Source organism: Caretta caretta, chromosome 24, assembly GCF_965140235.1.
Source record: "Caretta caretta isolate rCarCar2 chromosome 24, rCarCar1.hap1, whole genome shotgun sequence".
NCBI lineage: Eukaryota > Metazoa > Chordata > Testudines > Cheloniidae > Caretta > Caretta caretta.
This window is the reverse complement of record NC_134229.1, coordinates 8,686,716-8,701,577: the sequence shown is the minus strand read 5'-3', so window position 1 is coordinate 8,701,577 and position 14,862 is coordinate 8,686,716. Positions and strand designations below refer to the sequence as shown.

General features: G+C 50.6%; 1 protein-coding gene across 1 annotated transcript; it reads right to left on the bottom strand.

Moving 5' to 3' along the window:
- Window positions 1-292: 292 nt before the first annotated feature.
- MRPL9 (mitochondrial ribosomal protein L9) lies at window positions 293-5,941 on the bottom strand. Its single transcript, XM_048828476.2, has 7 exons — window positions 5,789-5,941; window positions 5,330-5,489; window positions 4,376-4,500; window positions 3,103-3,153; window positions 2,787-2,888; window positions 1,983-2,066; window positions 293-773 (listed from the first exon to the last, which is right to left on the bottom strand). Exons 1-7 carry the CDS (start codon window positions 5,891-5,893, stop codon window positions 654-656), a joined length of 747 nt encoding a protein of 248 aa, XP_048684433.1. The 5' UTR covers window positions 5,894-5,941; the 3' UTR covers window positions 293-653.
- Between the last annotated feature and the right edge of the window lie 8,921 nt (window positions 5,942-14,862).

Here is a 14,862-nt window from a genome sequence, read left to right as displayed (position 1 = left end):
AGCTCAGCTGAGAGTCTTGTTCCTGCAATAAGGTAACTTCCTGTAGGGGACTCTCCACCTTCCATTTCCTCTCCCCCCATCCAGCTGGACTGGAATCAGCACTGGGACTAGCGGGCATCAGGCTGGACATCTGGGAACAGACCATTTGGTGCTTTTCTACTGATCAGGTGAGTCACTGGTGGCCGCTTCTCCCAGTGCTCTCCCCTCCGCTCCCCATAGGGTATTTGGCCTCCAGCTGCCCCAATTCCGAGGTGTCGTCTGACCGAACCCGAGAGCATCAAGACACAGCCGATTTACGCTGCCAGTGGCTTGGACACGGGAGCCTTTTATTAGTAGCTGTGAGCTTTCTGGTGTCCTGCTTTGACTGGGAGCAACATACAGCACGGTGGGTGCTTTCCTGGTCCTGTACAGAGAGCCCCACCTGGGAGGGATGGGTGGGCGGGGTCCCTTCGTGGTTGCAGTGAGAACGTCCCCCAAACACTGACACAGAGTTTACAAGGAGTTAGCTAACTGCCCCCAGGAGAGAGAGGCCAGCTGAGGCCTGGCTGCCCTTCTCAGCTGGCAGGGTGAAGGGTCCAGACACCGCAGCAGGGGGATTCCCCCAACAGTCCAACCTTCCGAGGAGAACTCCCCAGGACAGCGCGGAGGGGCCTTTACCCCTTCAATGCTGCCTGAGCCGCTTGCTGGGCCAGCCAGTATTTGTAGCGCTTGGTCTTTGGCCTCATGAAGTTCACCACAGACATCGGCACCCTGACGGTGTCCAAGCCATTCACCTGCAACACACAAGCCCAGGACGGAGACATGGGTTAGGGCCCCAGACAATGAGCCGGCCACGTGCTTCCAGGTTAACTGAATGCAAAGGGCCAGATTCCCACGCTGGCGGAAAGTGGCTGGGCCCCAGATCCCTCCACAGCCGGTTGTTTCTGTTGGTCGCTGGCTAAGGGTTTCACCGGCAGGAAACACTCACTAGGCCTGAGGTCAGAGAGCACTCAGGGCAGGTCCAGACACAAGCTTACCAATGCCTCGCGGAGAGGGAAGACATTTAGAGTTGCTTGAAATCTAGCTGCACAAGCAACCTCACCTTTAAAACCCTTCATGGGCTTGCTACAGCTGACCTGACAAACTGTGCCCGACTCCCCCATCGCCCCACACCCAGTCTTCTGTTCCTGCACGGTTGATACCAGGGCCTTCACCTCTGCTGCTCCCCTCTGAAATCTCCTGTATCCCTCCAGTTCCATTTCAAATCTCAGCCTGCAACATCAGCTCCTTTCTCCCCTGTCTCTCTCTCCCTCTCAGCGTTGGGCCATTCTGTTCCCTATTCTTTCGGGGTTACATCATGTAGAGAAGATACTGGTACGTTACAGGCCCGTAGCTTGCCGAGCTGCAATAACCAACATGGAAATGTAGCACGTACGCACGCATGCATCAGGACTTCAATACAGCAAATTAAGCAGGAGGCGATGCAAATTGGTACAGCTATAAATGACACCAATTCGGCACTCGGCCTGCAAGTTTCAGAGCTGGCTCTCCTCCCCCAAGTGGGCAGGAAGGAAAAGAGGGGCTGCGTTTCCGTGGGTATCTAGTTTGTAAAGCACTCTGGAGTGGATCAGGTGGTGCAGATGTGGGATGCAGCAGTAACTTCGTGCCTGAGGATCTCAAAGGAGGCCCAGTAAGCAACAAAGCCCCCCAACCCCCCCCCCAAGAGGCAACAAGTATGTTCCCTGTGTCACAGAGGGGGGAAACTGAGGCACAGAGCAGGGAAGTGACTTGCCCAAAGCCACCAGCGAGCGGGTGGCCAGAGCTGAGATCAGAATTTGTCCCAATTCCCATTTTCCTGGCTCTAGCCAGCAGCCCTTGTCATCTTCCAAACCCACTGTGAAGGGTAACAGGGAGGGTAGGGAATGAGGAAGTTGGAGCCGTTTGTAGCTAAGTGACCTTTAAACAAAAGCAGCTGCCCCCTTTCCAAAGAAACGTGCACTTACCGTCACTTCACACCAGTATTCACCCCATCTCGTGATGGGCTCATCGGGCAGCTTCACCGCATGCGGCGTCACAAAGACATTAAGCTGAAAGAATCAGCACCATGACTTAGCCCCAGGATGCTCATTCCAACCCAACGCCTGCAGCTGTCCCTCTATTCTCACCACAAACGGTGGCTGGTGGGTGTTCAATGCTTAAACTAGGTGGAACAAGGCGGTCTGCCCCTATAAGGGCAGCAGGGGTCAGAGGCCAGCTAGTCCTGCATGGCCCTTTTAAGAACAGGAGTTTGGAAGTGGCTCACCAGCCCCAGCTGGGAACAGGGGGCCAGGGGCCAGACTGATGTGACTGCCTGCTGGGGCGTGTAAAGGAGCGCTCCTAGCGCAGGCAGGGAAGCCTGGAAACAGGAGGGCTGGACAGGGACGGTCTGCTGAGACAGATGCCTGAGTGTTGGTGAGCTGGGAGGCCTGGAGATGGCAGAGACCTGCAGGGAGTAGACAGGTTCCTGCAGATGCCCTCCAGCTTAACACTAGGACTGGCTTGGCCTTGTAAATCCTAACCCCAGCCAAGAGCCGTCTACCGAGAACGCGGAGGCCTTGGCCTCACCCTAGATTTCTGGTCTATCCTGATTAGCCCCTTATGATAAATTCACGAGCCTCCACTCGAGCCGCTCACTAAATCCCAACCTACAGTGAGCCAGCTTTGCTGTCTGGGATTAACACTCTCAGCACCCCGGGGGCAGAGCTAAATTAGCCACCTCCCCTACCCTCAGTCCGCACGCGAGCGCCAGTCATAGCCAGACTACGAACATTTTTCAGGAAGTGGCGGGCAACGATCTCATTGTTCAGCTCCCACTTCACGTTGTTCTTCATCCCCACCTCCAGACGGCAGCTCCTCAGGAACTGGACGGTCTAGAGAAGGGCAGGAGGATGACAGATGGAGAGCATGAGTGCAAGGAATGGCCAGGTCTCAGTTGAATTTCTAGTGGACAAGTGTCTGCATCATGAAACCACTGCAGTAACAGAACCCAAGACTGCACAGCCCACGGAGAATGAACTTCCCCCTCCCCCCACTCATGCCTGCAGGAGGGTCCCAGAAAGTCAGGAAAATATCCCTTCTACTCACCTTTTCTCCGCTCTGGGTTTGAAGTCTCTCCAGCTTCCCTTCATCACGCAGCTATGAGAAATAAGATTGGGGGGGGGGGGAAAAGTGAGATGAACACACAGTTAACAATGTCTCGCAGTTCATCTCTGTACAGGCCAGGATTTGGGGTTAGGTTTGGAGTTCTCAATTCAAAATGCCTTAGTGTCAGCCATGTCCCCATTCTGGGTATTTTGGGATAGGATGTCTCCGGTGGGCTATAAGTGAGTCACAACTCGTTAATTCCCATTTCACGAGCCAGCAAATCCAACAACTGTCAAAAGTCCTAGTCCTCACGCCACTTTGCAACAAAGCTTTAATAGCAGGGGTCTTTTTTGGCTTTGTATGGTAGGTTTCTAGTGTATTCAGTGTTACATCATTGAAATTAGACAGCACTTGTCAAAGCAGGTGAAGAAGGGACTTTTGGCAATGCAGAATCCTTGATCATTATGTGAATTACTGTAATGCCTAGGAGCCACGATCATGGACCAGCAGCCCATTGTACTAGGGGGGATGTCTTTTTAAAAAGTTGAATTTGTTAAATGACCTGTTACTTTGCAATTTATAATGGGTCTCCTGGTCATTAGCAAGGTTATATTAACTGAAAGGCATTTTATACACCACTCATTTTATAGGGGATACTAGAAACAATTGATTTTAGCTCAATAGTCTTTACAGGGTGTTCCCAAATACATCTTTAACATTGCTAGCAAGATTTCAGCAGTCTGTTTCTAACAAGTTTCAGAGGAACAGCCGTGTTAGTCTGTATTCGCAAAAAGAAAAGGAGTACTTGTGGCACCTTAGAGACTAACCAATTTATTTGAGCATGAGCTTTCGTGAGCCACAGCAATCAGGAATTCAAATCCCAGTAACGCGTGCGAGACACACACACACACACAATTTGCTAAAAAAGGTTAAATCTATCAACCCATTTGAAAACAAAACTACTCTCGATTTACAGTCTCCTGATTGCAAATCTCAAAAAAAAAATCACAAAGCCCCAAGTGAGCAGCAGTTTCATTCTGAGGTTGCACTACCTAGATGTTTTGCTGAAGACACTAAACTTTCAGGGCCTGGTATATTTCCCCCAACGAAATCACAGGTTAACTGTGCGAGCCAAATCCTAGCTTTTAGGAGATTGCATGCTGCTCCTGCTGAATCCAGTAAGAATCTCAAATTGCTCATGGCAGAATTCTGCACATTAGGACAGCAAAGAGCACGATGTGGGCTGGAAAGGCAATTCGCTCCTGAAACTCACCTTCATTTCCTCCTCAAACATTTTTTTGTTCTCCGGAGAGGCATAAACTGCAAGCCCCTCAAGGAGGAGCTTGTTACGAGCCAGAGATTTCTTCACTGAGACAACATCACCGCGGCTTCCCAAGTCTGTGAATGAGAGACATTGGGCACAATATGACATCACTGGCAAACCCAGCACACAGGTCATTAGAGAGCTTTTATATAGTTACACAGCACATTCCTCACAAGAAGGATGCCAGAGCACGTCAAACATAAGAAAAGGAAAATGGCATTTCAAAAAGAGTTTGGAAAACAGGGCCTAAAAAGCAGAAATGTTTTGACAGAGGCATGAGAGATGATTGAGCGCTGTATGGGGACTATCAGCTGCTTCACTATACCACATTTCGTATTCAGAATATATGAGCATGTGTGTGTGTATACACTCATAATTGGAGTTAGGGTATTATGGTGAAGGAAAAGCTCTATCCAAAAATAACATTTAAAAATAAAACCAAAGGACACCAAGTTGAGTAGTTTCTCTTGTGTAGTGGTTAAAGCAGAGGACTTGGAGTCAGAACTCCTGGGTCTGGGCCTGAGCCTGAGATCTGAGGGCAGGCTTTAGCACCAGTGCAATAATAGTTACTTCCATAACTCCTTTATTCCTAAACTCCAAAACCACTCTGTGTCTTAACAGGTAACACCCCACATCCAGCGATCACTCCTGTTTTGTAGTGCAGTGATCTCCCCATTTGACTGCTAGGGGCATAGAGGCAGAGCTGGGAACAGAACCCAGGAGTCCTGATTCACTTCTCTGCTCTAACCATTAGCTAACACCGAGCTTGTAACAGACTGGTGCAAATCAGGAAAGAAATACAGACTCCTATGACAGATACCCTGCACCACCTCAGCTCTTCAGTGTGGAAAGCAAATGCCCCTACTGTGCTATGTGGGGGCGGGGGCTGCACTGGGAACCTACTGTCCACAGACTGAGTGAGGATCAGCTCTAGCTCCCCCTTGGGCTGGGTCTTGGTGTCTTCCACCAGCCTGTAGATGCGGTGCCTCCTGGGGTGCAGGCGAGGCGGGCGCCCTTCTTTGCTCAGCGGGACCTTCCACCAGCGCTCCACCACCACAGTGCCCTGCGCAGAGAAACTGATCAGCCCGGGGGGGGGGGTGACCTCCCCCAAATACCACCCCCCCGCAGGTGGGGAAAAACCAGCCCCCGAGAGACCAGCCTGGGGCATGACCCCCCCAGATCAGCCTCAGGGGTTGAACTCCCACCCCCCGAGAGAGAGAGACGGCCCCAGGGTGTGACCCCCCCTTACATCCCCCCAGATAACGCCCCCAAGAGACCAGCCCGGGGGGTGACCCCCCGAGAGAGAGACGAGCCCCGGGTGGGACCCTCCCGTGGGACCCTCCCCCCAGCCCGGCCCCTCACCCGGCTGAGCGAGAGGCCCAGCCCCCGGCTCTGCGCCCCCAGCTGCTCCCCACCGAGCCCCCGCAGCAGGAGGCCGCAGCCCCGCCCCGCTCCCAGCCTCAGCATCCTCCGCCGGGGCCGCCTGCGACCGCCCGGGGGAAGGGCCCGCGCCGCGCCGCGCCGGCCCAGAGGAAGGACCCCGAGCCCGGGCTGCCCGCAGCGCGCCTGACGCGCCCCCTCGCCCGCAGCGCCTCGCTTCCGCCTTACGGGCTCACCCCTACCTGCCCCCCGGGACCCCCTCCCCCACTGAACCCTCCCCTACCTGCCGCCCGGGACCCCCTCCCCCACTGAACCCCCAACCCCCTGTACACCAGGAACCCCCCATCCCCTAACCCTCCCTGCACCCCTCAGGGATGCCTGTTTCCCTTCCCGTTGTACCCCCACCCCCTGTACACCAGGAATCCCCAACCTCTACTGTACCCCCACCTGCCTGCCCCCCAGGGACCCCCATCCCCTAACCCCCCACTGTAACCCACCTCCCTGCTCCCCCAGGGACCCCTTAACCCCCACTGTACCCCCACCTCCCTGCACCCCTCAGGGAACCCCATCCTCCTAACCCCCCACTATTACCACACTCCCCTGCCTCCCACAGGGACCCCCATCCCTCTAATATCCCCATTCTACCCCTACTTTCCTGGCCTCGTCCCCTCCATCCCCATCTTAGCCAGAGACTCCCTCCCCAAAATCCCTGCTCCCCTAAGGGAACCTCTCCCCTGCTGGTCCCCTCAAGAACCTCTTCCCCCCCCTCATACTTCTCGTGGGTCTCCTTCCCACTGTTCCCCCCAACTCTCTCCCAGTGCCCTTCAAGGACCCCTCAGGGATCCCCACGCTTTTCCCCCTTTGGGACCCCACCCACTGTCCATGCTTTCTGCCCCCCAAAGCATCAGGGGGGTTCAAACCATTGGAAGGGTGCCCAATATTCTGGGATCCTAGGTCGGGGAGGGGTAATTCCCAGGAGCCCTCATGGCCATGGTCACAGAAATTCCCATGTCCCCTGTCTGTGCCCCCTCCCTCCCAATTGCTGAACTGCGGCCACTTATTCTCAAGGGTCCCCATTTCCATGTTCAAAAGGGGGGGGTCACCCCAGTTGCTAGAGGCCCCCGGAAAAATATATGAGTGTAATTGTATGACGGGGTTGCTTGTGGTGGTGGTGGGGGAGGCAGGGCTCAGCAGCTCTGGGGTTCACTTCTGGTTTATCTCTTATGTTTTTAGAGCTCATGCTTCAGGGTTTCAGATGGCCACGAGCAGGGGTCAGGAAGGGATTTGCTGCCCCCGTGTATTCTGCGGGTTGGTTGGGTTGTTTTATCTCCTTCCTCTGAAGCATCAGGGATGGCCACAGCTGGAGATAGGCCATGCTCTGAGGGGGCACCAAGCATCTCATAGGTGCTTGACTGGCACTTCTTGCTCACACACTCAGGGCCTAACTGATCACCAGAGGTGGGGCCAGAAAGGAATTTGCCCCCCAGCTCAGATGGTGTCATAAATATAAAGGGAAGGGTAAACCCCTTTAAAATCCCTCCTGGCCAGAGGAAAACTCCTCTCACCTGTAAAGGGTTAAGAAGCTAAAGGTAACCTCGCTGGCACCTGACCAAAATGACCAATGAGGAGACAAGATACTTTCAAAAGCTGGGAGGAGGGAGAAAAACAAAGGGTCTCTGTCTGTCTATATAAAAAGAAAAGGAGTACTTGTGGCACCTTAGAGACTAACCAATTTATTTGTGCATGAGCTTTCGTGAGCTACAGCTCACTTCATCAGATGTTTACCGTGGAAACTGCAGCAGACTTTATATACACACAGAGAATATGAAACAATACCTCCCCCCACCCCACTGTCCTGCTGGTAACAGCTTATCTAAAATGATCAACAGGTGGGCCATTTCCAGCACAAATCCAGGTTTTCTCACCCTCCACCCCCCCACACAAATTCACTCTCCTGCTGGTGCTAGCCCATCCAAAGTGACAACTCGAGTTTCTACAAGCCATTACCCTATGATCCCACTGAGAGTTACCAAAAGCAACTACAGCATTTGCTCAAGAAACTTCCTGAAAAAGCACAAGATCAAATCCGCACAGACACACCCCTGGAACCCCGACCTGGGATATTCTATCTACTACCCAAGATCCATAAACCTGGAAATCCTGGGCGCCCCATCATCTCAGGCATTGGCACCCTGACAGCAGGATTGTCTGGCTATGTAGACTCCCTCCTCAGGCCCTACGCTACCAGCACTCCCAGCTACCTTCGAGACACCACTGACTTCCTGAGGAAACTTCAATCCATCGGTGATCTTCCTGATAACACCATCCTGGCTACTATGGATGTAGAAGCCCTCTACACCAACATTCCACACAAAGATGGACTACAAGCCGTCAAGAACACTATCCCCGATAATGTCACGGCTAACCTGGTGGCTGAACTTTGTGACTTTGTCCTTACCCATAACTATTTCACATTTGGGGACAATGTATACCTTCAGATCAGCGGGACTGCTATGGGTACCCGCATGGCCCCACAGTATGCCAACATTTTTATGGTTGATTTAGAACAACGCTTCCTCAGCTCTCATCCCCTAAAGCCCCTACTCTACTTGCGCTATATTGATGACATCTTCATCATCTGGACCCATGGAAAAGAAGCCCTTGAGGAATTCCACCATGATTTCAACAATTTCCATCCCACCACCAACCTCAGCCTGGTCCAGTCCACACAAGAGATCCACTTCCTGGACACTATAGTGCTAATAAACAATGGCCACATAAACACCACCCTATACCGGAAACCTACTGACCGCTATTCCTACCTGCATGCCTCCAGCTTTCACCCTGACCACACCACACGATCCATCGTCTACAGCCAAGCTCTGCGATACAACCGCATTTGCTCCAACCCCTCAGACAGAGACAAACACCTACAAGATCTCTGTCAAGCTTTCTTACAACTACAATACCCACCTGCAGAAGTAAAGAAACAGATTGATAGAGCCAGAAGAGTTCCCAGAAGTTACCTACTACAGGACAGGCCTAACAAAGAAAATAACAGAACGCCACTAGCGGTCACCTTCAGCCCCCAACTAAAACCCCTCCAACGCATTATTAAGGATCTACAACCTATCCTAAAGGATGACCCAACACTCTCACAAGTCTTGGGAGACAGGCCAGTCCTTGCCTACAGACAGCCCCGCAACCTGAAGCAAATACTCACCAACAACCACATACCACACAACAGAACCACTAACCCAGGAACTTATCCTTGCAACAAAGCCCGTTGCCAATTGTGCCCACATATCTATTCAGGGGACACCATCACAGGGCCTAATAACATCAGCCACACTATCAGAGGCTCGTTCACCTGCACATCCACCAATGTGATATATGCCATCATGTGCCAGCAATGCCCCTCTGCCATGTACATTGGTCAAACTGGACAGTCTCTACGTAAAAGAATAAATGGACACAAATCAGATGTCAAGAATTATAACATTCATAAACCAGTCGGAGAACACTTCAATCTCTCTGGTCACGCAATCACAGACATGAAGGTCGCTATCTTAAAACAAAAAAACTTCAAATCCAGACTCCAGCGAGAAACTGCTGAATTGGAATTCATTTGCAAATTGGATACTATTAATTTAGGCTTAAATAGAGACTGGGAGTGGCTAAGTCATTATGCAAGGTAGCCTGTTTCCTCATGTTTTTTCCTACCCCCCCCCCCAGATGTTCTGGTTTAACTTGGATTTCAAGTTGGAGAGTGGTCAGTTTAGATGAGCTATTACCAGCAGGAGAGTGAGTTTGTGTGTGTATGGGGGTGGGGGGGATGTGAGAAAACCTTGATCTATGCAGGAAATAGCCCGACTTGATTATGTAAAGAGTTGTCACTTTGGATGGGCTAGCACCAGCAGGAGAGTGAATTTGTGTGGGGGGGTGGAGGGTGAGAAAACCTGGATTTGTGCTGGAAATGGCCCACCTGTTGATCATTTTAGATAAGCTATTACCAGCAGGACAGTGGGGTGGGAGGAGGTATTGTTTCATATTCTCTGTGTGTATATAAAGTCTGCTGCAGTTTCCACGGTAAACATCTGATGAAGTGAGCTGTAGCTCACGAAAGCTCATGCTCAAATAAATTGGTTAGTCTCTAAGGTGCCACAAGTACTCCTTTTCTTTTTGCGAATACAGACTAACACGGCTGTTCCTCTGAAACCTGTCTGTCTATATGTTGCTTTTGTCAGGGATAGACCAGGAATGTAGTCTTAGAACTTTTACAAAAAGAAAAGGAGTACTTGTGGCACCTTAGAGACTAACCAATTTATCTGAGCATAAGCTTTCGTGAGCTACAGCTCACTTAATCTAGCTAGGTATGTGTTAGATTATGATTCCTTTAAATGGCTGAGAAAAGAATTGTGCTGAATAGAATAACTATTTCTGTCTATCTTTTTTGTAACTTAAGGTTTTGCCTAGAGGGATTCTCTGTGTTTTGAATCTAATTACCCTGTAAGGTATCTACCATCCTGATTTTACAGAGGGGATTTCTTTACTTCTATTTACTCCTATTTCTATTAAAAGTCTTCTTGTAAGAAAACTGAATGCTTTTTCATTGTTCTCAGATCCAAGGGTTTGGGTCTGTGGTCACCTATGCAAATTGGTGAGGTTTTTTTATCCAACATTTCCCAGGAAAGGGGGGGTGCAAGTGTTGGGAGGATTGTTCATTGTTCTTAAGATCCAAGGGTCTGGGCCTGTAGTCACCTAGGCAAATTGGTGAGGCTTTTTACCAAACCTTGTCCAGGAAGTGGGGTGCAAGGTTTTGGGAAGTATTTGGCGGGAAAGACGTTTCCAAACAGCTCTTTCCCAGTAACCAGTATTTGTTTGGTTGTGGTAGCAGCCAATCCAAGGACAAAGGGTGGAATATTTTGTACCTTGGGGAAGTTTTGACCTAAGCTGGTAAAGATAAGCTTAGGAGGTTTTCATGCAGGTACATCTGTACCCTAGCGTTCAGAGTTGGGGAGGAACCTTGACATGGTGGCAGAGTGGGGGGATTAACCTGAAATCATTTTGAGATCCAGCTGAGATTTTTTGAACTAGAAATACAGATTTTAAAAAGGAATTTTTTTTTCCTTTGGAAAGGAAGTCCAGAAAGCAGCTGAAACTGAAAGCAGCTTGTTTTTTCTCTGCTTTGTGGCCAAGCAGAGACAAAAGGGGATTATCTTTGTGAATTGCAGGTTTTCTTTGCCTGGAGGCAGGGTACTTAACTTCTGCAGGGAAATTCACAGTCTTCCAACCCAGAGGTTTTTTTTCCCCTAAAAGTAAACGGGGGTGGGGGTGGGGGGTGTTCTACCCATTTGCCTGGAGACAAAAGTGGCAGGGGTTTGGGGTTTTTTTTAGGATTTTGATTTTTTACAAGGAGCACAAGTTTGAAAAGGAATTTTTTTTCCTTTAGGCTGCTGGTAAGCAGGTTTCCAAATAGTTGGAGGTTTTTTGCTTTGATTTGGGCCCAGAGCAGAGACAAGGGAATTGTCTTTTTCTGTAGGCTGACAATCACTATCAGAGAATAGGTATTCTATTACAGCACAGCAAAATTTTACAGCCAAGTCTTGCTTGTTTATTTCTAAACCTCGGGGGTAAAGTTAGTTAAAAACAGAGAGGTTAGAATGACAAAATCCACGGCTCGACAAAAGCTGGAATTAGCCAGATTTCAGGCTGAGGAAAAACAAAGGGAACATGAAAGACAGACAGAACTCATGCGGCTGAAGAAGGAGGAGAAGGAAAAAGAAAGGGAGGCAGCGAAAGAGGCAGAACAACACCAAGCGGCTGCTCACAGGAAAGCTATGGAGGCAAGGGCCAAAGAAATGGAGGCAAGGGCCAAAGAACTGGAGGAGAAGGAAAAAGAGAGGAAGCATGTGGAGGAGATGGAGAAGATAAAGGCTCAGCAGAATATACCAACAAACCCTAGCAATCCTTCTCCAGGTACCACTCCCCATCCCAGAAAGTTCCCCACCTACAAGGCAGGCGATGATACTGAGGCCTTCCTAGAAAACTTCGAAAGGGCCTGCCTTGGGTACAACATCTCTACTGACCAATACATGGTAGAGCTGAGGCCGCAGCTCAGTGAACCCTTAGCTGAGGTGGCAGCTGAAATGTCTAAAGAACACATGAACAAGTATGAACTGTTTAAATCCAAGGCGAGAGTCAGAATGGGGATAATACCCGAGCAGTCTCGTCGGAGGTTCAGAGCCCTAAGGTGGAAACCAGACGTGTCATTTACCCGAAATGCCTACCACATTGTGAAACATTGGGATGCCTGGATATCAGGAGCAAGTGTTGAATCTCCAGTAATTTGCCCTTCCTAATGCAAATGGAACAATTCTTAGAGGGTGTTCCTGAGGAAATAGAAAGATACATCCTAGGTGGGAAGCCCAAAACTGTAATCGAGGCAGGAGAGATTGGAGCCAGATGGGTGGAGGTGGCCGAGAAGAAGAAAACTGGTCGTAGTGGGAGCGGAGACCAGAAGGGACAACCCCAGACCACACCCTATCACCGGGGGCCGCCCAAAGCCCCACATACCTCCCAAAGAACCCTCCAGACCCCTTATCGTCCCACCACCCCGTTCTCCAGCAACCCACCTTGCCCCAGTGACCCGTCAGCTGGACGATGTTTTAAATGTAATGAGCTGGGGCATGTAAAGGCCAACTGCCCCAAGAACCCCAACAGATTACAGTTCATTGCACCGGGATCACACCAGAGGTCCACAGGCCCAGATACCTCCCAGATACCCTTGGAGCGGAGGGAAACTGTGAGTGTGGGCGGGAAGAAGGTCACCGCGTGGAGGAACACTGGAGCACAAGTGTTAGCTATCCATGCTTCCTTAGAGGACCCCAATTTAATCAACCCAAAGATCCAAGTGACGATTCAACCCTTCAAGTCCAACTATTCAATTTGCCTACAGCCAAGTTGCCTGTTCAGTACCAGGGCAGGTCAGGAACGTGGACTTTTGCAGTCTATGATGATTATCCCATCCCCATGCTGACTTGGCCAATCATGTGAAGCAGGCCAAGAGGGAGGGAATGGTCACCCGTAGCCAGGCTAAACAAGCCGTGAGGCCTAGCTCTATTCTGGAAACTTCTATCAGGACCCAGTCAGAGGTGATGGACCCGGACCCCAGGCCAATGTCTGCAACAGCAGTAGTGGATCCAGTCCCAGAGACTCAGATGGAACCAATCCCAGAACCGGAACCAGCCGAACAACCAATACCAGACCCATTGCCAGCACTGAATCCAGTACTTGCAACCTCAACACCAGAGGGCCCCACCGAACCTGAACCGGCAGCAGCCAATAACCCTACACAAGAGGCTCAGCCAGAGCCTGAATCCCAACATAGTGCACCAGCGGAAAGCGGTTCACAGTCAACAGAAACAGCCCCATCCCCTACATCGCTCCCAGAGGGACCAAGCATAGGTCCACAATCCAATGAGGAACTTATGTCTCCAGTATCAAGGGAACAGTTCCAGACCGAACAGGAAGCAGATGAAAGCCTCCAGAGAGCTTGGACGGCGGCACGGAGCAACCCACCACCTCTCAGCTCTTCTAATAGATCCAGGTTTGTTGTAGAAAGAGGACTTTTATACAAGGAAACTCTTTCTGGTGGACACCAGGAAGACTGGCATCCTCAGAGACAGTTGGTAGTTCCAACTAATTACCGGGCCAAGCTCTTGAGCTTAGCCCACGATCACCCTAGTGGCCATGCTGGGGTGAACAGGACCAAAGACCGTTTGGGGGGGGTCATTCCACTGGGAGGGACTGGGCAAGGATGTTTCTACCTATGTCCGGTCTTGTGAACTATGCCAAAGAGTGGGAAAACCCCAAGACCAGGTCAAAGCCCCTCTCCAGCCACTCCCCATCATTGAAGTTCCATTTCAGCGAGTAGCTGTGGATATTCTGGGTCCTTTTCCGAAAAAGACACCCAGAGGAAAGCAGTACATACTGACTTTCATGGATTTTGCCACCCGATGGCCGGAAGCAGTAGCTCTAAGCAACACCAGGGCTAAAAGTGTGTGCCAGGCACTAGCAGACATTTTTGCCAGGGTACGTTGGCCCTCCGACGTCCTCACAGATACAGGGACTAATTTCCTGGCAGGAACTATGGAAAACCTTTGGGAAGCTCATGGGGTAAATCACTTGGTTGCTACTCCTTACCACCATCAAACAAATGGCATGGTGGGGAAGTTTAATGGAACTTTGGGGGCCATGATACATAAATTCGTAAATGAGCACTCCAATGATTGGGACCTAGTGTTGCAGCAGTTGCTCTTTGCTTACAGAGCTGTACCACACCCCAGTTTAGGGTTTTCCCCATTTGAACTTGTATATGGCCGTGAGGTTAAGGGGCCATTGCAGTTGGTGAAGCAGCAATGGGAGGGATTTACACCTTCTCCAGGAACTAACATTCTGGACTTTGTAACCAACCTACAAAACGCCCTCTGAATCTCTTTAGCCCTTGCTAGAGAAAACTTACAGGATGCTCAAAAAGAGCAAAAAGCCTGGTATGATAAACATGCCAGAGAGCGTTCCTTCAAAGTAGGAGACCAGGTCATGGTTTTAAAGGCGCTGCAGGCCCATAAAATGGAAGCATCGTGGGAAGGGCCATTCACGGTCCAAGAGCGCCTGGGAGCTGTTAATTATCTCATAGCATTTCCCACCTCCAACCGAAAGCCTAAGGTGTACCATATTAATTCTCTAAAGCCCTTTTATTCCAGAGAATTAAAGGTTTGTCAGTTTACAGCCCAGGGAGGAGACGACGCTGAGTGGCCTGAAGGTGTCTACTACGAAGGGAAACGTGCTGGTGGTGTGGAAGAGGTGAACCTCTCCGTGACCCTTGGGCATATGCAGCGACAGTAGATCAAGGAACTGTGCACTAGCTACGCGCCGACGTTCTCAGCCACCCCAGGACTGACTGAATGGGCATACCACTCCATTGACACAGATAATGCTCACCCAATTAAAGTCCAACCTTACCGGTGTCTCCCCAAGCTAAAAATGCTATAGAA

What these genes read in the sequence shown, in the direction of transcription:
- MRPL9 (XM_048828476.2), bottom strand. Translation starts at nt 5,893, where the DNA reads ATGCTGAGGCTGGGAGCGGGGCGGGGCTGCGGCCTCCTGCTGCGGGGG. An exon ending in AAACCCAGAGCGGAGAAAAG is followed by an intron (nt 2,889 to 3,102) that starts GTGAGTAGAAGG and finishes GCCCTTCTCTAG; the next exon opens with ACCGTCCAGTTCCTGAGGAG. An exon ending in AATACTGGTGTGAAGTGACG is followed by an intron (nt 774 to 1,982) that starts GTAAGTGCACGT and finishes TGTGTGTTGCAG; the next exon opens with GTGAATGGCTTGGACACCGT.